This window comes from Diorhabda carinulata, chromosome 5 (assembly GCF_026250575.1).
Source record: "Diorhabda carinulata isolate Delta chromosome 5, icDioCari1.1, whole genome shotgun sequence".
Taxonomy (NCBI): Eukaryota; Metazoa; Arthropoda; class Insecta; order Coleoptera; family Chrysomelidae; genus Diorhabda; species Diorhabda carinulata.
In genome coordinates, this window is record NC_079464.1 from 10,823,353 (window position 1) to 10,847,258 (window position 23,906).

Consider the following 23,906-nt stretch of genomic DNA (forward strand, 5'->3'; position numbering starts at 1 on the left):
TCTTTGCTCACTCTTGTTAGCGAACGTTTTTTTGTAGTTTTGTACGGCGGTAATAAAGACGACTCAAGACGGCTTATGATACAAGCGATTTGCCAAGACAGTGAGTAAAGTCCATTTAATTTATCATGGCTGCCTCCAACACAACATATAGCTCGTTTTCACAGTCTCCAAGTATATCACCAGGTCCAGTCGTGAATCGGAAGATATCAAAATCCTGAAGATTGGGGCTGGAAAAAGCATGCAAACATTTGGATGGTAATACAAGCTTCCAAGCCTCCAGTACCCCCCGATCTCATGAAATTAATTTTATGCAGATACAAAGGAAACTTGGAAGCATGTGTAGGTGTAGAAAAGAGGCCCTGAAATGCTTTACAATATGCCTCTATTGTTCTGGTGTAACATACAGTAACATCATGGAAATTATAACTCCAATTTTAACACCTGTCATTCCTCAACCTTTCACATTTGACGGTGATTTAGATTCTTAGCCACATCCTGGACCATCTAAGAAAAGTAGATTAGAGTAGCTAGCTAATAAGTGATTGAAAATGTTGTGATGTTGCAGATTACCTTATAAGCAAGATGTCCGTGGAGTAGGCCTACAGTTACCACAGACCCTACCTTATGGGTAGCGGGGAAAAGAGTTTGCGATGAATAAGTAAAGTTGTACGAATTTAACAAAAATTGTTTAGAATATATTTGCATTAAAAAAAAATCAAAAACAAGTTAAACATTTCGTTATGACCGGATTCTCATGAACATTGACCAACCCGGTCAACTTTGGACTGATGTAACAGCGTTTTAAATGAATCAAATTAAAAAAAATTGCAGACAAAAATTTTCCTCGAAACATTATCCGCAAGATTGCTTTGAGGTAATTTTTTCGTAAAATGTATAGAAAAAGTTATAGAGCAAAAATTTTGATCAAAATTTTATAAATTTTTTGCTTATAACTTCTCTACTTTTAAATTTAGGGCAAAGTTATATTTGTAGACAAAACAATTTGCAACAAATTATGTTTTCACAAAGTTTTTGTAAGACGCATAGTTTCCGAGATATCGCGAAAACGGTGTTTGCACCACAAATTTGAGGTTAAGCTTCTATTGTTCCTCCACACATGTCTCAAAAATAAAATTGCGTCCTCTAAAAAATGCCAAGCTTATGTAATATTTCAATTGACTATTCTACAAACTTCAATTTGGACAATAGAATTCCATTAATATTTTTGGCGTGGCAACGCCTGTCACCAGATTAAAATCTTACCACCTGAGTGGGAGATGATGTTAAGGAGACTATCAAATTTACATCACCTAGTGATGTATAAAATTTCTTTCGAATGTCATATTTTTGTTCTTGATATATGTCATTACCAACAAATCAAAATCGATAGACGTAATAATAAATGTAATGCTTCTAATATCACTAAATATATAATAATTCCGATTCATGCATTAGATATAAGTATTTTTATTTCGAGTATTATTCAATTTTTGTTTGAATAACTTTTTATTATAATTTTATTATGGTGAATAATAGCAACTAATAGTTACAATTTTTAATACTTACGACGTAACATTCACATGTAAATTAGGTATACATATATCATCCGGTCCACAATTCTTTTGAATAGTAATAGAATCTTTTCTTGACGGTGGGTTGTTCAAGTCCAATATCGGTCTCAAAATTGATTGAGGATCTCTAAAGTTATTGGCAGTGGTAGATTCAATCATAAAAAATTTGACTTCGGCTTCTAAGGGAGTCAGTTTATCTTTAAAATCATTTTTCATGAACACTTCCTCACGTTTACAATGTTCTTTGGCATTTATAGCCAGTGAAATTGTGTTGTTAAATGTGTTTGTTCCATAGGATTGGAAGCCCATTCGAGGAGCACTAACTAATGTATCCAGGATGTATTGAACATTTAAATCTGTAAAAACAAGATTTTTTATGACAACGAGACAGGAAGAACCTAATAAATGATCTAAAATAGTATCAGATAAACATAACATAAAAACAGTTGAAATTAGTTTCAAAATTGAATTCTTTTTCAATGATATAGCCCATTCAAAAAGACATTTCATTCATTTAATTTTTAACACATAAAAATTATTGGAAAAAGAATTCACTTTTGTGAGAAAATGCCAGTTGAATATTTAGATTATACAATTTTTTACGAAACTTACACAATATGTATGAAAATAATACTCATTAGCTATGAAATAATAATCATATCTATCTAGGTGTACAGCATAAAACACAAAGAAATCTAAACGTTAATAAATGAAAGGTTATATCAACGTTATGTATTGTACTTGATTGAAAGTGAATAAATGCAGAAAATTTTGAAATAAATACACTTTAAAATATGTAAAAAATACTCAAAAAAATTACTAGGCCATAGTAGAACTATTGTGCTACTGCACAAGGTAGCAACTATTTTAATAAATACTATGGTACATTTTTATATACGGAAGAGTGATAAAACCCAATTTTATAAAATTTTAAATAACATTACAGAATCACCCGAATATTTATTAATATTTTCATAAATGTATCTGAACTAATTCAATTTTTATGCTTTTTATTGGTCTTTTCTAACGATACCGTCCAACAGAGAAAGATTTTTACAGACCAAATCCTTGTGTATTAAATATTACATAGCCGCATTAAAATATTTTTTTAATAAATAGGTACCTATTTGCGAATAAACGTTGGAAATTTTGTTTCAATTCCAAGAATCTCTCCCCAACAACTTTCACCCAAAATAGGTTTTTCCATTTAGTAAGGGGGCCCAAGTTGTAAATTCTTAATAATTTGGTTTAGTGGCGGTTTTCAAAATGCATTTGGTCTTTCAATAGTTAATGGAGACACATCAATATATTATCGTTGTAAATCATTTACAGACAAACATTTATGTAAGAGTGTTGATGGCACAGTGGAATTGATTGGTAATACGCTTAGTGTTAGGAAATCTTCAATTTACAGAGTTATTAAAATAAAGAAATGTGGCAAGTTTCGAACAGCACATCATTTGAAAAAGATTCAAAGTGAGTACATGTGTTCTGAATTACCTAAGCACTATAAAAGAAACCAAAGAAGGAATATATTTTATTTGGATGAAACATGGATCAAATACATTTTGTCAATATGAAACTGTTAATAGTCGAAGACATCATTTGAAAAAGATTTCGAAGTGAGTACATGTGTTCTGAAATTAATAAAATATGGAATTGAAGACATTTCAGAAAATCTTGGAACGAAAGTGGTCAGATTACTATCATATCATTGCGAAGTAAATGTGATTGAACTGATATTGGCACAGATAAAGGGATAAGTTTCAAGAAAAAATGTGAAAATGAGTGATGTTAAACAGTTGTTTTTGATGGCGTGAAATAATGTGAAGTCTAAAAACTGGGAAAAGGCAGTAAATCAAAGAAGAGAAAAAATGAAAGCTGGACAATGATGGAATGATTGAGCCATTTATTGTAAATCTTCTGATTCAAATGTTCTTAAGATATCTTTTAAAAAAATGGAGCATTTCAGTAAAAATTGCACTTTTTTAGCTGTTTGAATGTTATAAGTAGGTTAATTAGGTATATAATAACTAAGTATACCTAAGAGTACACCTGACGTATTATTTCATATATATCATTTCAATAATGGTAATTTTAATAATCAAAATGGTATCGGGCTATTAAATGGGATCAGATAGTTAAGCATAGTTTGATACAGCGAACAGAATCAAAATTTCTGGGAGAATTAACGTATGCTATATGTAACCTGCATGAGGAATTCGACATAGAAAGGTAATGATAGTATCTGACCAGTCTTTTAGCCGTAAATATAGCTTTTATAATTTTATTATTCATACCGCAGATTATGTTATACATTAACATTTAGGTTTCATCGATAAATGTTAACACATAATATTACATACACGTAGTAGCACAAACATATCCTAATAATGAATAAGATTTAAACGCAATATCCCAAAACATAATTACTGGGTTTTTCAGAGAACCTTTTATATATTCAAGGTAATTAACTCAAATTAGCTCCTTTATGAGACTAAGTAAGAACATTATAAAGCAAATTATGCAATATTCAAGAACCGCTTATAAAATATAGAGAGTATTACTCACAAATATGATCAGGTATTCCTTTGCCATAATATTTGATACAAAAATCGATTGATGTACAGGTCCCTTCTTGACCATTCGGTAAATGACAGTTTTTCTGTTTCAGATCTATTTTCTTGTTGATACTCTGGAACTGTACGTAACTATCAATGAAGACAACAGGCCTGGATCTGAAGAAGAATGCGGAGTTTGATAAATAAGCTCCAACAGCCATATCCGGATACTCATTGTCATCTAAATCTAATCCACCTGTCAGTGAGAATCCAAAGGTTGTTAAATATTGTCTACCACCGGAAATGGCCTCTGCGTATATCACTTGACCGAACTTTTGTCTTATACCTTCCTTCGAACCATAATATATATAAACTGCTCCACGTCCATTCGGTCCATCATATGGAGCACCAACTGCAAAATCTGAAATATAATAAAAATGTGAATTAAACGAAAATATTTCACGCCTAAATATCTCACCATCAAAACCGTCCTGATTTAAATCTCCGAGGGAAGCCAAAGCATGTCCAAAGCGACCTTTTGAGTTTATTCCATCAAGGAAATGCGATTTATTGAAACTTTCTAAGAAATTGCTGCTTTGATAGAATACATACACTCTACCAACATCATATTTTCCTTCGGTATTAGGTTCTGTGTGCATCGGGGCTCCTACGATGAGATCTAATTTCTTGTCTCCGTTTACATCGGCGGCAGCTAGTGCGTATCCAAAGTACGAACCTATTTGTTTACTAATGGTGATGTTTTTGTAATTTACCAAATCCCAAGTGAACAGCAGAACCTTGAAATTATTGAGTTGCAGTCTATATGTGTATTATAATAATGAAGACAAGGACAAATTTAATGGATTAATTCTAAAGTGACAGACTTTTTATCAACTTATTAAGCGCTCATGAACACACATTTTTTCTTTCTTTGAAAATTAAATGTCGTCAATGATCTACCAATAACAGTACGCAACAATTTGAAAAGCAACAAAAATCCAATGAACTCCATATTTAGTCACATATTAATTCGAATATTGATTTTTGATTTTTATGCACTTGATAATATTTTTAAATTAAGAACAAATTGATTCTCTTTAAAACTACAAATTCGAATTTTTATATAATACACACAAGAAGATTAATCATACATATCTTCAATATCAATTTTTTACAGAAATATTGTTGCTAATTTTGCTTGTTTCAATCCAATAATTGTAAAAATTTCATTTTTATATATACAAAAAATTTCTAATTTAAGTATTGGAAAAAAACATCTTGAAAGTCAACTATTTCATAGCTCAAATATAATAAACATTAAAGAAAACTTTGATATGATTGTAACAGTATATCACACAAGAATATCCACGAGTATAACAGCTAACATTTTTTCTCAGAAACACTAAGATACATTATATTATACGGCTAGGTAGGTACTACACAATTCAACTTACTTTTCCTCTTAACTTGTTTCCTCTAGGCATCCCTACGGCGATCCCTTCATATTCCTGCCCTTGTTGAAAATGTCCTACAACGGTGGAATACCCGATATAAGAATCATCGTCTGGAGCTTTTCCTTCTCTTGTTGAAAATACAGCTGGTCTTGTTTCTAAACTTTGTTGATGTACAGAGCCTGTAATTTTGTATTTTTTTAGAAAAGATGCAAAAAAATCGAAAGAAGCAATCAACTAGTGTAGCTGTGAGTAAGAACATGATATGATGAATATTGATAAGCTGCCTGAAAAGCTATTTCTATAACTAAATGTCCACAAAAGCGAAAAGCTATTTATTTTACATATTATTAGGACTGTTTTCTGTTTTCTATTGTATTGAATATTGAAGTCAGTAATGAATGCGATGAGAAAACTATATCCACCAGAGCTACTCATAAAAAATAGTTGCTGAAGTGTGTGCAGCCTTTATGCAAAAATTCACTACAGTGGCAGGGTGCGTATTCAAGTCCGTTCTTTGTATTTTTATATCCAAATTATTCTGTTGCAAGTATTTTCTAAGATTAGAGGAGCTGAGGAGGTCAAGACCAGCATTGAGTGTATTAGTGTCAACAGTGATCTTAATGGTAAAGATATTACTTTATTTTCTACTATACTATATTCTACTATTAATCATTTTATATTTTTTTGTTTTAGCTATTCATTTCCTCGAAAAATTTCCAAGGAATAAGCAAATTGAGGCCTTGGAATCAACCAGGAAAAACGAGTGATTCTTTGCGTGGAGTAGACAGATTAAGACCAAGGAATCGGATCACCTCTTATCCATGAACGAATAACCTCCCTTCTCTTGATAATGGCTCCAAAGTGAGAACCGAAACGTCGAGAATTTTTAAAATTTCAACTCGGTTCAACCTAGTTCTTTTGTTCATATATTCATATATATATATATATATATATATATATATATATATATATATATATATATATATATATATATCAAGAGGTTTCTTATTGGAAAAATAGCAATGAAACACTTATGTATTAATCGTCCGGGGCTGATGAAATTATGGTCAAATACAATATACATTTATACATATTTCTTATGTAAGAAATATTTCCATCAAAGTTAATTTATAAAAATATTGAATTTTGAATCCTGTGAATTTAAGAATATTTACAAGAATTAATACAATTCAAAACCACCGGCAATCTTAATGAATTAAATTATATATATATATATATATATATATATATATATATATATATGTATCACCCTGTATATTTTTCGCTTTTCAAAATTCTTAAGAAATACTTAGTATTTCTCATCTAATGTTTTTTAAACCTAAATTGCATAATTTCGGAGTTGTAGCTACATTTGCGTAATCTTCGCCGAAGTTAAAATAATACATTAGATGGCTGCGATTGCTATAATAACAAAGTTGATGTTTCAATAAATTATTATTGTAAAAGTTCATTGGAAGTCACAATGGATCGTTTATCTGAAAAAGAATGAATTGATATTCTAATGATATTAGAAAATGTTTATAGACGTACAAGTCAGCAAGAAACGTATATCTTTAATCATTTTTATCCTAACCGAAATCCCATAACAAGATATACTGTCAATAAATTGATGGAAAAGTTTAATTAAACTAGTTCAGTAAAAGATTTATCGAAATCAGGGTGTAGGAAAACTGCATCAACTGAAAACAAATCTTTAAATATTTGTGTTATGGTAGAAGATGATCCACATTTGAGTACAAGACAAATATCCAGGGAATTTGATATTATATTATACAAAATAGTAAGTTTAGAATTCTTGTACATAGAAAGTAGCCAGTCGAGCATGAACAAAACATCTGAAACATAAAATATCAGTCAAATTTACTCATATTTATAAGCCTTATCAAAGAACTCAAGGGAAACCAGACTTGTTGATCCCATTTCTAGTAACTAAATGCAAATAATATCTAAATAATAAAGGAAATTGAAATCCTACTTAAGAATTTATCATACAACAATTATTATATTCGATTGCCATCTTGCAACCCTATTGCGGATATGTGGATAAAATAAAAAAAAAGTGAAAATCACCATGGAAAAGTAGGGGTTTTTAAAAATATAAAAAAATCAAGGGGTATAAAAAATAGTTGTCAGCTTCTCAGATCTACTGAATATACTTATAAAATTACATAAAAATTTAAAAATCGGTTAAGCGGTTTCGAAGGTAACTAACATTGTGACACGGGAATTTTATATATAAGATTTTTCCAGTTACATGGTTCACTGATGCTTCGCTCTTATTGGTCGCAATATGATGTTATATAGCCTAAAGCCTTCGTTAATAAATGGATTATCCAACAGAAGAAGAATTTTTCGATTTGAACCAGTAGCTCTTGAGATTTGCACGTTCAAATAAACAAACAAAATCTTCAGCTTCATAACATTAGATAAATTAAGGATTCAAAGTTATAATTTTATTTCATAAAATTTCATCTTGAAAAACAGGAATATTGAAAAACATATTTGATTAGTCTATTGCAAGTGCATAGAATTTAAGTTTCTAGCTTTACTTAAATTTTAGAAAAAAATTATAATAAAAACTCAATTTTAGTCACCACCTTTTAAGGGTGATATCTCGGGAAAGGGTACGCTGAAGAAATTTTGTAATAGGAAAGACCTTCATTTCATATAGCAATCATATCCTGAATTTTGTCGCGTGAATTTAGAAACATTCTATATGTAACTTAATTTTTAGTATTTTTTAACCATATTTATGTTATATCGCTTTATATGGAAGAATAATATCTATAAGTCAATTCTGTAAACAAGGTTTATAATTTTAAAGAGTTATGATTAAGTTAACTATAAGCATAATGTGAATGTTAAGAAACCGAACGGAGTGCTTTATGATAGGATTCTTACTATCCTACTATGCCAGTGGGTAATGCAAACTCCTAACGGGTCGTCGATTGTTTTCTATTTATTCAACTTCAAAACTTATTCATTCAGGTTGTTGAGGTTTGTGTTTTTTCACGCTTCTTACTTAATTCTCACCTCACGTTCCTCGAATTCAATTTTTCTCGCTGTTTTAGTGAGTAATGTAGTTGTTTTTTCGTTTGATGAACAACAAACCATATTTTTTCCAAATAATTTCCGAGGGAAATAGTAGAAAACATATTTTGATATATTGTCCCCACCTTATATACCCAGAAAAAATTGTTGATGTTGAGTTTTGATTTGGGTTCAACATTTTTTTAAAAACCGAAGAGAAATGAAAATATTAGCCAAGTTATGTGACTTAATGGACACACTTTATTATGAAAAAAAAAAAATACATTTTTCGTCCAATTCAGACGAACAAGTATGTAATACCTAATACTTCTTGGAGATGTCACATAATATAAACCATGCTTGCTTATTTTTTGAAGAAATGTAACTTTTGTTTCGTCAATATAATTAAGCTGTCTATTGCTAAGATTAAGATATGTAAGCTGCACAAAAATACGAGCATTGTCTTGTGAATGCGTTTATCAATAGATTTATTGGAAACTCACAACTATAGGTTTTATAGTGATCCAACTTGAATAATATTCAAACAAAATCAATCAATAAAAATATGACAATTCATTCATGATGATTTTATATTAACCAGCCTCGGCAATATAGGTAAGTATAAGTCCTTTAACCAGTTTAATATTTGTTAAATATTGAATTTAGTATAATTAATAGTTTTTAATATTTATATTAGTTACATTATTCAGACGTCACTTTGGAATATTGAAAGTGGTCCTGCATATAAATATAATTGCTAAAAAAGTTAGCATTGAAAAATTTAGGTTTACACTATTTACTTTCAAGCTAGTTTGATTAACAAAATGTGGCGGTTTCATTATTGAAAAAAGAATCTTTCATATTCTTGCTATGCAGGAAAAAAATACTTAGAACTCATACATTTTACGATTTCTTTTTTTGTGATAATTTTATTTTGCACTTATCAACGCATTTTTGCAGTAATGTCAGTTGTTTGTGAAACCTGATTTTCTCGGATATCCTAGTGGCTATATACAAATTCTACTGGATTTGTTTCTCTTCAATTTGCATGCAGATATCATTTTTTTCATTTATCATGAAGAACTTTGCAGTTGACTTTTCGCTGGGGTTATGCATTCTGTATTTATATCCCTTCATCACATTAGACATGGACTTCCGGAACTGATACGGACATTAGTTTTATTGTTGAGTGTTAATGACATTTCATTTATTCTTGTTCATATGAGTAAATAAAATTAAGTTTTGTTTTCTGAGATTCACCAATAAAAGTAGAGGAATTTGTATTTCGGAACAGGCATAGAAAAGTATAGCTACTTTATTGCATTATTGTGTTCAGTCGATAACGCAATCATGCAGAGAAAAGATAATATAACATAACAAAACGGTTTTCTTAGTAAAAAATCGATAGAAAAAATGGAGAAAATACATGTAAGAGAAAGATTACTAATTAATACATAACTATATTAAAGTATAAAATATTTTTTATTAATCCAGTAAGTCTCTGCCACATTCGTTTTAGAAAGGTTTCTCAAAAAATAACTGCTAAAACTTATCGTCAAAATTTAGTTCTCAAAATTGTAGGAGTGTTATTGTGTTCGCATTAATCATATTTTATAACTTTTTGCTTGATAACTGAAATTGACAGATGTAGTTTAATGTTCTTGAAACAATAAAGAGACTAGACTTTTATATTAAATGATGAGTGGAATATAGAAGTAACAGGGCATATCTATATAATTTCACTACATTTAGCATAAACACTAATTTGGAGTGTGCCTAAATCAATGCAATATATCTATATATTCAGGTTTATAATTTCAGGTCATTTAAAGTAAGTCGTGTAATTGAAACGAGAACATTTTCTAACTTCAAATCAATTTCTTCTTATCTAGAAATTCCTATTTCAATAAAAATATAAAACAAATGATTGATTTTACTGTATTTTGATGTTAAATTCCTAAAAAAGTATTAAATCAAATGAAAAAAGATACGAAAACTTTTTTGTTGCGTTTTGTATGTTTTTATACATTAATTTTGAACATAAAACACAGTAGTGTAAATCTAAATTCATCGTAGAAAAAAAATCGTGATTAATTCATAAATTTGGTTTAGTTTTGTGTGAGGAGTGATTAGATGATTGTTTTTTTTTGAAATTTTTTCATTGGTACCTTTGGCGCCATAGCCCAAATTTCCGAATATTCCAGGGGTATAGTTAAAATGGGCATGAGCATCTATGGAATACATTTGGCCTGAAACAGAAGAGTAACATTGTTTGGTTCATGTTCAAATATTTGAACAGATAGCGAACTAGGGTCACTAGAAGCCTGTGAAAATAGAATTAATATCACTACATTTCCAAAAATCTTACCTTGCCAATAGTAACTTCCTGGAGCACCTACATAGAGACGATCACCTTCCTGTAACAAGGCCATATGTAAAATGAATTGAATACAATCTCAATACTAATTCTTTCTTTAAGAATTACATTAATTAACTAATTGTAATAATCGTGGTGTGCAATAGTGAGATGAAATATTAACTTCCTCTGCTCCAAGAAACAACTTTCAAAATTGGATTTGTTACATTCTGTTTATATATTTTGTTTTTTAAAATTGAAATCCATTCAATTAAAAATTGTTATCAAATGAACTTACATTTTTATAGATTTTGTTTCTTCAAAATCTTTATCAATCAAAATCTCTTTAAGATGAATACTTTATACTAAGATTATTTAAATCAGCTGATGATATTCTAGTCATCTTCAGCAATATTATGTTGTTTCTGAAAACAAGCGTTTTCGGTAGTTATTTTCTGCTGTTAATGGGCAGATATATTATCCATAGAATGGCATTCTTAATATACGTGCTCAGCAAGTTAACAAAATGTCATCCAATTGTTAAGTGACCTTTAGATTGACGAAGTGTTTTTTGTTACAATTTAAATAAAGACTTTTGACAACTATGTTAGTCAATGCATTAGTTGATATATTATTTTTCATTTGAATATAAATTGGAAGGATTGTGTTGTTTGTCGAAAATATTCATATTATGTCGTTGAAAGATTTCTGATTCTATTTATGATTGAGGAGTATAAACGAGGAAGATATCATAGTCAGTTATTTATCGTCAACTTTTTGTGTATATTTTTGTTGAGCTCGTAGGTTGATATATTGATTTAGAAAAAAATAAAAATTTAAAAACATATCAACCTACAAGCTCGATAAATTTTATATTTGTTAACAAGTCGTCTTGATTATTGTTTTATTTTTCAGTAACTTTTATTGTAAAAATGCATTAAATTTGTAATAGATCTGAAATCAAGACTATTCATCAACTAAAATATATTAAAAGGCACAAGAAGTGAGAGATTTAAGAAACTAATCACCCTAGACTAACTTCAAGACCTCATTTTTTTGTTTACTTCTTAATTGATTGATGAATTTTTCACAGATTAACGAATTCATATATTTCAAAATCACACTTTTTTCCACATTTATTCTTCGTTAAGAAAACTGAAACTTACAAACTATAATAGATTTCATAGAAATCCAAACATTTTAAGACAATTTGGTTACTGATACAAACAAAATTAAGTACCAGTCACATTTTTGTGACTATAATAACATTTCCTATACGATAATAGAAATGTTCATTGTCGGTATTATAAAGTATTATAAAAAGCATTATTTAATACCGATATCGCAATGATGATGTATTTGTATTGTTTGTAATCACCCCATTAAGATAACAAATACAAGAAAATTCTTTAATGTTTAATGATTTGAAGATGATATATTTTATTAGAAAATCTAATGGTTCAGAAAGTCGTAGATAAATCATCTAGTTAGTTTCATAAGATGACCCGGAGATTATGAACTATTTCTATTTTGTTAAGAACTAAAAATACATGGCATATGTGAAGAAGCGATACACTGAATGAATAATTTGAAACAGAAACTGTTTCTTTATACAATATATTAAATTAGAAAAACAATGTTTAGGAATTACCACTGAAACTAAATATTGATTCAATATTTCACAGTTCAAGATTTTAAATATGTGAAAGCATTCCTGGAATGTTGATGAAAATTTTGATATATGAATCCGTATTTGCGTTGGAATTTCTGAAACCATTGGTAATATTCCTACTAAATACCCTATTTACGCTACCACTACGCCAACACTCACAATGACGGGCGTTTTGATAACCAAGTAATCGTCTTCAGGGAATAAAAATAAACTCAGTCTCGAGAGTGTATTGATTTTATGAATATTAAGCGTGTTTTTTCCACCTTCTGGACCAAAAGTCTTGCGTGTCTGAAGTGTTTTGTTTAATTTGTAAGAGATGGAATCCATCTCTTAACTTGCGTATATGCGTTTCAAATTAAAATCACACCAATAAAATGAAGTATAAAATATTTTTAGGTTTCAACTTCCAAAAAACATTGTGAGAAGATATTAGGAGGAAAATTTTACTAGTTTCACATAGTTCGATAATAGATTTGTGAAGAATTATAACATTTCAACTAATTATAATATAAGTTTTCATGTTTTGCATCGTTACCCTAATCATCATATGTAAGGAAATTGAAACTATTGAAAAAGTATAACAAATTGATAATAATAAAATATTGTGTTTGTGAAATCCGATAAAGATGAATGCAAAAAAAAAGGTTCAGTGTGCGAAATATACTTATTTATTATATATATTTCCCTATTAAAATGTAACATCTCCTTTTTCATTGATGGTGATGAACTGTTTAGACAGTTATCTTTATTATTTTTGATTCCTATTGACCATTTTAATTAAGAATACAAAGAATAAATCTGTATTCTGGCTTTTGTCGTCATCTGTTGGAGTATTTGAAGCTTCTTACTAATGAAATCATCATAATTTTTTGATATCGTTCCAATAGATCGTAATCTCTGACTTATAAAAATCAATGTCAGTTGTACCATCCAGAAGTTGTTTCAAAAGATATGAAGGACATAAGTTTTCGTAGAAGAGTTTCTCCAATATCCTTAAGAATATTGGATTATGGGTTTCTAAGAAGTCAATTTCTATGTTAACAGCCAACTAATATCGGAACCTTTTACGTTCGGCATCCCCAAACTGTAAAACAATTCCAGCATGATTATTGTGTTGAAAACAAACAAGTATTTAAGTGGTACTCAAGATGTCCATACGGTTTCGAATTGTTTTCTACAGTGTATACTGTTGGTGTATTCGAAACTTATTAAAGAAAGCATCATCCGTTGTGAAAAACTTTGTCGATATATAATTTTGATTCCGAGGATCTTCCGGCTAATTTATATCTGTAAACAGAGTCTCATTTACAGAATAAGTAAATTAGTTTTCAATAAGGTAACTTGTCTGACGTTTATAATATTTGATTTGGAATTTTTGATTGTTAGGGATAGTTTATGTCTGCCGATGAGAAAGCAGCTGAATGCAACATTGGTATGAAGTCGATGAGGTATAAAATAAAGTTATAAATGATCATGTAAACGGTGATAACCACTATTATGTAGAGTTTTTATTAAATTTATCACGAAGATCATTTGGAAGATGGCAATTGAAAAGCTTCGATGAAATTTTTGTTAGAATGTTTTAGACAGCTTCTGATGTAACCAGAATTGAGTAAGAATATTCTTCTCTCACTGTCTCGTTTGGTCATTATGAAATATTACCTACATGAACTAACAGTTTCTGTAGAATTTTTCTTAACAATCCATCACAAAGCTGACGGACAAACAGTCGTGAAAATCGATATATGAAATTTGTCTCAAAAATATCCGACGTAACATATTTTTTTCCATAATGATTTTTGTTATAAATATGAAGATAATCGATGAAAATAAATAAACAAAATCCAACGATTATAGCAATCTTCATCTCATGTCCGGACAATGAAACCGCTTTTGCTATAGCGAATGCATTTTTTTGACATTCGGGTCCCGTTTTCTATTTTTCTAACCCTAATCAGGCGATCGTCCTGTGCAATTTGGGGACCTTTTTGATGATATCGCTGGTTATTCAAGTTTTTGGCCGTCTGAACGATCGTCGTCAATTAATATGATACGGTCACATTTGAATTATTGTACCCAAAATTTTACGGTCTTAAACAATGGTGCAGAGTCTTTATATACAGTTTCTAGTCTCTTAAGTTTCAGGAAAATAGCCAAATTACTTGAGGTTCTTTGTTTAACTGACCATAGTAGATGCAAAATATCGTAGGTCCATCCTTTTTCTGGCTGATTAGCTTAGAGAACACTTATGGATAAGTATAAAGTAATACTTTCTTCTCTTTCATTGCTCGAATTATTCTCTTCGCTTCCTCTCTCTTAATTCTTTTATCTCATTTATCGAGATTTGATTCTCAATTTACCCTTTTTGATAAAAAATTCGATTTTAGATGCCAGTGGCAATGTTATGTTTCATTGATAACCTATCGGTAGAATCCTTCTCCATGTTAGCATAAAGATCGTTTTCATAGTTAAATTATGTTTGTTCATGTTAAAATTGAAGTAATCGGTTTTGTAAATCGAAATGTTTCTGGATTCAAGGGGTCACTTTAAATTACCACTTTCAGTCTTCCTATTAGTTTATTCTTCTTTCTGAACGTTTTCTACTGGCAGTTTTCCAATTCTACTCTTAGTTATCAAAATGGGGATTCATACAAATATCATATAGGTTATCGGAGAAGAAGCCACCGGATTTACATTACCGACGTTACCTTTATGAGAACCAACGAATACACTCAGTTAGCGGTAGGTAAAGGAATTTATGTTGGTACTTACCAACTACATTTGAAATGATAAAATCTACTCTGATTCTGAATTCACTATATGCATCACGATCAGAAGACGGATGACAGAATTCACTTCAAATTTATTCTCTGTTACTAACAGACATTCACAAGAAAAAACTAAATATAAATATTGAAAAGTACCGAAAAATCGTCGAATTAAATAAATAAACTGAATATATATAAAAGATTTATTTCCTGAAGGATAATCATTCATTTACATATTTTATTGAATTGGACAAAATCGGTAAAAACTGAAAAAAAAAAATATTTGTGCTTTTTTATTCAGCCACAATTATAAGAGATTGATTTGATTTTTTGACTGTATTGATATCTAGTTAGCCTAGACCAGTTCCATGCATAAACAAAATATTGTATTCCCATAGCAACGGACAATAATTTATTAGAAGTGTCAGTGTAAAGTTTGCCGTTAAAAAAGTAAATCAGAGTTACGCAATAAACTAAAAGAAAACAGATGTCCACCGAAATTGTGAAAATCGAAATATATTTAAAAGGGTTAAGAGGTAAGCGAAATTACGAAGATATGCTTACTACCCTTGGTGATCAATGTCCTTCGTATGCGACTGAGAAAATAGGACTGCAAGCTTCAAGAGAAGTAAATTTTCCATTGAAGGCCAGTTTCTGCGTCAGTCCCCGAAAATATCGATGCAGTTCATGACATGATTTTATCAGACCATCGAATTGGGCTAAAACGGATATCTGAAGCACTGAATATTTTATACAAACGCGTTCATCATATAGTTCACGTCAATTTATATATGAGAAAAATTGCTGCAAAATGGATCCCCAAATGTTTGAATGTTAACCAAAAGCGTGTAAGGGTAGAAGCATCGCGTTCGATCTGTGCTCGATTTGAAAAAGATGTAGACTTCTTAAACCACATTGGATGAGAATTGGGTACATTTCTACGATCCAGAAATAAAGTAAGAATCGATGGAATGGCGACACTTTGGTTTTCCAAGACCTAAGAAGTTTCGTGTCCAAAAATCTGGTGGAAAAGTTCTTGCTTCAGTTTTTTGGGATTGCTATGGAGTAATCATGATTGATTGTTTGGATAAGGGTAGAACAATAACTGGAGATTACTATTTGACATTACTGACCACTCTACGGGAAAAAATTAGAGAGATGAAACGTGGGAAGCTTTCCAAAGGTATTTTGTTTTTGCAGAACACAAATCTCATGTTGCCATGCAAAAAATTCGTGATTTAGGGTTTGAATTACTAGAACACCCACTTTATTCACCAGATTTGGCTTCGTCCGACTATCATTTCTTTCCTCAATTAAAAAAAAGTTCAAAAGGTCGTAAATTTTCTTCCAACGAGGAGGTAATAAAAGCTGTGGAGGCCTGGTTTGCAGAGTGAGAAGAACGATTTTTTTTAAAAGGTCTAGAGACATTGCAGGATCGCTGTAATAAATGTATCCCATTAAGAGGAGAATTTGTTGAGTAATAAAATATTTTGACATTGAAATTTTGTTTGGTTCTATAGTAGGCTAAGAATTTTTCAATATATCCTCGTACTTCAAATATATTTATAAAGAAAATGACACTGATGATACGGAGATCCAAATAGATCACGTCTTAATAACAAAAAGAAGATCAAAGATGATACAAGGTATACAATCATACAGAGCAACAGGTGCTGCGACAAATTATCATTCAGTTATAATCAAAATGAAATTAAGAATGTTCAATATAGTACACAATACGATAAAAGGCAGAAAATGGAATGTGTAGAAACTGGAAAGATGTGAGGAAGAATACAGGAAAAAAATAGAGAAGCGACTACAAAAGAGCAAATAAAAATAGAATATTGATGAGAAATCATGAAAGAGATTGAAAAAGGTGTAATAAATGCAGCACAGGAAGTAATCGGTTCAGAAGATACAAGTAATTATAATGAATGGTTTGATTAGTAATATACAAAAACTATTAAGAGAAAACAGAAGCTAAGTTAAAATGGCTACGAATTACGAAACAAGCTTATTAGCATAAATATAGATAAATAAGAAAATATATCACAAAGATAATAAAAACAACACCTTGGAAAATGATAATAATGTGAAGTTATATCAACAAAAAGAAATGGGGTTAATATTTCGAATATTTATTAGCGAAAGAAATGGTATAAGTGATAATGGTATAATACTAGAATATAATAAAAACCGACAGAAGTGAAATGCAATGTCATAATTAACAAATTAACACACAACAAAACAGACGAAATATTGAATGAGCTAATGAAACACGGGGGAGATAATCTAAGGTATAGAATATTAAAGATCTTGGGAAGAGTTTGAAGGGTGGATATCCCAACATACTCAATGTCATATATAAAATACTAACAACAATAATACATGAAAGACTGAAAAAGCTATAGGGACTAGAAATATGAGTGTTAACAAGTTGGAATTTCTGGAACCATTGAAACATTCATACTGAAAACACTGTTTATATTACCTCTACACCAACATTTACAATAACGCTGTCTGAAGTGCGTTACGATAAGCAAGTTATCGTCTCCAGAGACTTAAAGTAAACTAGACCCTATTAACTTGACGTACCTATTGATACTAAATTATTCCACCAATGCACTTGCTCCCGAGAAAAACAATTACTGCGGTAGATCTCTTGGGTCCCTAGATGAACTGTTCTTACATTTAAATATCTCAGTAGTTTCAAATACATCCAACAATCCATTATTCGATGCATTTTTCGATAATTCAACATTATTATGGTATCAGGTATAAGGTATCAGAACATAACCGTCGAGTACAGCTACATCCTCAATAAAAGTCCTTTCCCCATTATATCTTTCGATGTTAAGTGGAAAATGAATTAAACGATGTAAAAGGAAATGGAAACTGGAAATTTTATATTGTATGCAATGAAAAGAATCAGATGTACCTGCACGTAACGGTGTTTTTCTTAAATACGTCAAATTCAAAAAACTTTGACCTTCAAAATGAAATGTTCTACATTTGCTTTTTTCTTGTTAAATATAGCGTTTATAGCATGGGTCCCTTTGAAAAGCAGATTAGTCTAGATTATGTAATCAAGAGTGTTGGTGTAATGGTAGTGTAAACAGTGGAGAAAGTGATTGAAAAATTGCAGTAAATAGCATAATAATGGCATGCATTATCGATGGAAGTATCATTAATAAATCAAAACAAATAATAGCGTATGTTGATGAATTATGTCTAATAATGAGAGACCAAAAAAGTCATAAGACACATTGTATGTGAAACAAAAAAAGAAAAGAAATTACGGAGAGACAAAATATATGGAAATTTAAAGAAAAGCTGTAAATTCAAAAACCAGAAACAGTATATATAAGTACCTGAACTTTGAAGTAGTTGTCTTGTCACCCCTAAGTACCTAGAAACAATTATGACAAAACAAAGATTTTACGAAGTATATAGTACTAAATCATAATGCAGAGTGTCTCTTACCCTGCACTATATAAGGCGAGCAACCAAATTGAGAGAATTAAAGACTGTGATGAAACCAGTAGCTACATACTCGGAAGAAGCTATGAGATTAACAAAGGATATATGAGAGGCAAATAATTAGGAAATTTATGGGCTTCTGAAAGTTGGAGGAGTACAGAGGACTTATGAAATTAAGAATTTATTAGAAAATGAGGATATTAAATATAATTAAAGCAAAAAGAGTACAAAAAGGATGGGAAAACGACAGGATACAATGAAAATTACAACTTGGAGACCCATTGAGGAAAGACTGACAGGAAGACCAAAAAATGGATGGGAAAATCAGATTGTACAAGATATGCAAATTCTAGAAATACGTGACAGAACCGACAAATACAGAAATATAATATAAATAGTGTTTTCAGTATGAATGTTTCAATGGTTCGAGAAATTCCAACTTGTTAACTTCCATATTTCTAGTTCCCATAACTTCGTTCATGTATTATTGTTGTTAGTTATACGGCACTGAGCATAATAATCCCTTAATAATTGCTCCCTAAGTTGGGATTACCACCCTTCATTATCGATATAATAAATCTTTACATTGTTTCTGATTTACAAACTCTTCCCATGATCTTTAATATTCTGTACCTTAGATTATCTCCCCCGTTTTTCATTAGCTCATTCAATATTTCGTCTGTATATTTGAAGTATATAGATCACAACATAATATCGAGTAAATCAAAAGCTTGTGGCATTAATCTGACCGCCTTGACAATTTTATTGTTCTAACCCTGATAATATAATTCTCTAGAATAGTCACATTTATACTCCATATTAATTCAAAGAACTTAGTTGAATACTCCAATTCAATAAAATATGTAAATGAATTATTATCTTTCAGGAATTAAATCTTTTATTCATTTAATTTATTTATTCAACTCGAAGATTTTTCGGTATTTTTCAATATTTATATTTATTTTTTTCTTGTGAATGTCTGCTATTAACAGAGAATAAATTTTTTAAAGTGAATTTCTGTCATCCGTCTTCTGACCGTGATGCATATAGTGAATTCAGAATCAGAGTAGATGTTATCATTTCAAATGTAGCTGGTAGAGATTTTTAAGTACCTACCAACAATTCCTTTACCTACTGCTAACTGAGTGTATTTGTTGGTTGTCATAAAGGTAACGTCGGTAATGTAAATCCAGTGGCTTCTTCTCCGATAATCAATATGATATTTGTATGAATCTCCATTTTGATAACTAAGAGTAGAATTGGAAAACTGCCAGTAGAAAACGTTCAGAAAGAAGAATAAACTAATAGGAAGACTGAAAGTGGTAATTTAAAGTGACCACTTGAATCCAGAAACATTTCAATTGACAAAAACGATTACTTCAATTTTAACATAAACAAACATAATTTAACTGTAAAACAATCTTTATGCTAATATTTCAACTATTCCTATATAAGATTTTAACTATTTCTGCTAGTATCAACGAAATTTAAATTGTACTTTTATTATGGACAAGGATTATACCGATAGGTTATCCATGAAAAAAGAAAAGCGTGAACTGAGAATCAAATCTCGATAGATGAGGAAAAAATTAAGAGAAAGGAAGCTAAGACAATAATTCGAGCAATGAAAGAGTATTACTGTATACTTATCCATAGGTGTCCTCTAAGCTAGTCGTCCAGAAAAAGAATGGACCTATAATATTTTGCATCTACTATTTCCAGCTAAAAAACGAACCTTAAGTAATTTGGTTGTTTTCCTGAAACTTTGAGAAATTACATTTCAACCTATCCAATTAGGTTTTATAGTGCTGAGATTCATAGTACTCTTAACACACATGAAACACACAAGTAATATTTATGCAAAGGGACTGATAAGTCTACAAATTTTCACACTTGGGTGGTTGTTCGAGAGTTAGCAGACCATCAAGTACTGTCGTTGTTTTCCAATTATATCATCGGCCGATTACTAATTCTTACATTGCGTGAACTCGCATTTCCGTGGCGATCTAACTATCGACCGATCAAAAGTTTGCGATGTGCGCCGTCCTCATTAAAATATTAGATTATATGCACATTCCAAGCGTACCCTGTATAAATTCTACTATCAAATATTTGCATGCTCCCGCTCATCGTACTACTTAATATTTAAAACAGTTTCTCTTATTGTCATCTCATACAAATATTTTACTTTTATTGGCGTTAAATTTGTTAGCTACAACCCGGTTTAGTTAAGTCCATTGTTTCCATGACAACGACTGTAAATTAATTGCAGGGTTTTGTTCACGAACAGTGTGTGCATTTCCATTTCGAAAAATACGACTCTTACCGTCTCTTAGCAATTCAATAACTATTAATTTTCTGGATTTTATTTTCTCCTACTACGTCACGAAAATGTAAAATGATGGTGTATTGTTCGATGATGGTAACGATAGTTATTATTCATAAGGATGAGCTTTAAGGAAGATTAAACGCTTGTCTATTGTAAATCATCTTAGTCGGTACATTTATAATCATTTTAAGTGATACAAGATGGCTCAACGGAGCTTTCTTTACATCTGGTAGGTTTCGCGCCTCAAACCAGCATATGTTATATCAAAGATATGAAACACTTGGTATATAATACATAATTAAAAAAGAATCGTATAATAGTATATCGTATCATAAGGTTATGGAAATTTCTTGTTAATTAGCATTTGAAGCGGCGTTTAATTTTATTTATATTTTCATATTTATTTTGATGTCTATTATAAGAGCGTATCTAATGTATTTTGTTATTTTGCAATTACCGAACCGCTCAAGAGCCTAGCGAAGACTATCTTCCTTCCTTAATTAACTTCCTTAACCTATTTCACAAGATATATTTTTCGTAAATGATGATGTAATATCAAATACCATTTTTTTACGATTGTGCGATCAGTAAACAAATTGGATTTCACATTCACATAATTAGGGCACAAATTACTACTAGTTGGCATCAACAGTTTGTAGAACTGTACAAATATCTTGTTCCAGATGTTCATATGGATATCATATGGATAATTTATTATTGAGATTTGCCCTATCTTTCTATTAAGGCGAATCGCCTTTTTCTTGACGTCGTTAGTCTGCACTAACATGTTGTCTATCCAAAGTTTTCGACGGCTTCAAAAACTCCTGGTACCTAATGGAAATTTGTCGAGTGCAATCCTTTCCATCTTCTGTCGTCCATTCTAATGATGTGCTTGTTTCGTTGTCTCTTCTAGTTCCATTTATTAACATTTTATATATTTTATATTTTTGATTTTCTTCCTTTCCAATAATTATTTCGTTATTCTGTGGTACACTCTTATTTCGGTTGAATCTAGTAGCCGCCTTGTTTTTTGCTGTGTCGGCTTGCCGTAGCTGAACACGCCTTCTACATGTTATAGGCATCACAGACGATACAGAATCTCGCTAGTGTATGGAGGAGGTAATTGCTAGAGTATCGGTGATTCCCTAGCACTCATTTCACTCCTATTCCGAGAATATTTGCAGACTTACAATAAAATGTATGATTTTTTGATATCTCATTGTTTGTTAATGCATTTTCATTATTTCTCGTATTGATGACTATTAAGAGAGATGCCAGCGTTATCATTTTTACTTAAAACTCAATGTATTACTTCTTATTTTTTGATGACATAAATATTAATAATGTAAAATTGTTAAAAAATGTATCCAACAATAAATTGTTGGATGTATTTGAAAGATAGATATGAGGGTAGCTTAAATAGGGACAAAGGGTGAATTCCTTATAGCTCACTCTATAGTTTAGTAGTCAAGGAATGAATGTGCCCCGCCAACGAGTTTTCCCTGCTGGAATTAACTTTTCACGGGAGAAGATTATTTATGTCAAAATATTACTTTATCAAGGAGTATATTGGTCACCAAATTTGAAAAAAAAATTCTTGATTTATGGCAAATTTTTGATTTTGATTTAAAATTTGGAACAACCTATATCCCAGCAACTAGGCCCCGTAAGAGTCGTATTCCCATATCAAAATGAATCATTTATTGAGATCTCTCTGTGATAGAGTGTTGTCGGTCTAATATAGAAACACCTTGTATATTATATTTTGATTTTAGCATTTGAATTTGGTATTTATCATTTTTTTAAAATAATTGTTTTAACTCAATGAAGTTTTCACTTTTTCAATAACTGTACATCTAAAATTAGAATTTGGTAGTTGGCGGGCTCTATCAGGCAAACTTTAACCGTTTGAGTACATTTGACGAGTGAGACTCGTCATGTGTTTACTTGGGCGAAGTTACGGTGGACGAGTCTGACTCGTCATCTGAGTTTGATAAGTAGGCGTTGATTTTTGCGACACCCCCGCTAGTTGGCGTTGATCGCAAACAATTGCCTAACGATTTTTCGACATCTTACAGTTGCAAATAAGGTTAATTCCATTTATTATTATTTTATCCCTGTTTTTTTTTGATACGCTATTTTAAGATGTCTGAATTAAAAAATTCATTGAAAGCGATAATGATAGTTCCGATGAAGTAGAATTGAATCTGTATGATAACAGTGATTGCAGTGAATTAGAGAATGAAAATGATGAAAACGACAATGAATTGGAAAGTGATACCGACAATAGTGAAGTAATACCAGTACGTCGAAAAAGCGCGGCTTTTATCGAGCGATATTGATTCTTCTATCGAACAATTGCAAGAACAATGGATTTGGGAAGAAAAAGAAAATCTTGCCGATATAAAACAATTTCAAAAAATAGCTGGAATCAATGCTTTGTGCCTGCGCAAATTAGGTGATAATCCTACACCTTTGAAAGTGCTAGACCAAGTTCTTACTGAATTTTTTTGGAAAATGATAGTAGAAGAAACGAATAGATATGCCAGTCAAATAATTCGAAACCTAAAGTGGTTTCCAGTAACTTTGGATGAAATGAAGGGATATATTGCATTATGTATTATTATGTCTCAAGTAAAAAAATCTAATTTGGGTTCATATTGG

General features: G+C 30.6%; 1 protein-coding gene across 2 annotated transcripts in view; it reads right to left on the bottom strand.

The window, feature by feature from the left end:
- Positions 1–23,906, bottom strand: part of LOC130894004 (integrin alpha-PS2) — a 187,836-nt gene that overhangs the window by 17,019 nt on the left and 146,911 nt on the right. The window contains exons 6-11 of one of the 2 annotated variants that reach the window (XM_057800484.1): positions 11,006–11,054; positions 10,806–10,886; positions 5,587–5,765; positions 4,611–4,929; positions 4,143–4,553; positions 1,567–1,927 (exon numbers count right to left, since the gene is read on the bottom strand). In XM_057800484.1, the coding sequence (XP_057656467.1) occupies positions 1,567–1,927; positions 4,143–4,553; positions 4,611–4,929; positions 5,587–5,765; positions 10,806–10,886; positions 11,006–11,054 (1,400 nt within the window). The remainder of the gene's footprint in view (positions 1–1,566; positions 1,928–4,142; positions 4,554–4,610; positions 4,930–5,586; positions 5,766–10,805; positions 10,887–11,005; positions 11,055–23,906) is intronic. The other variant, XM_057800485.1, reaches the window with a different exon arrangement.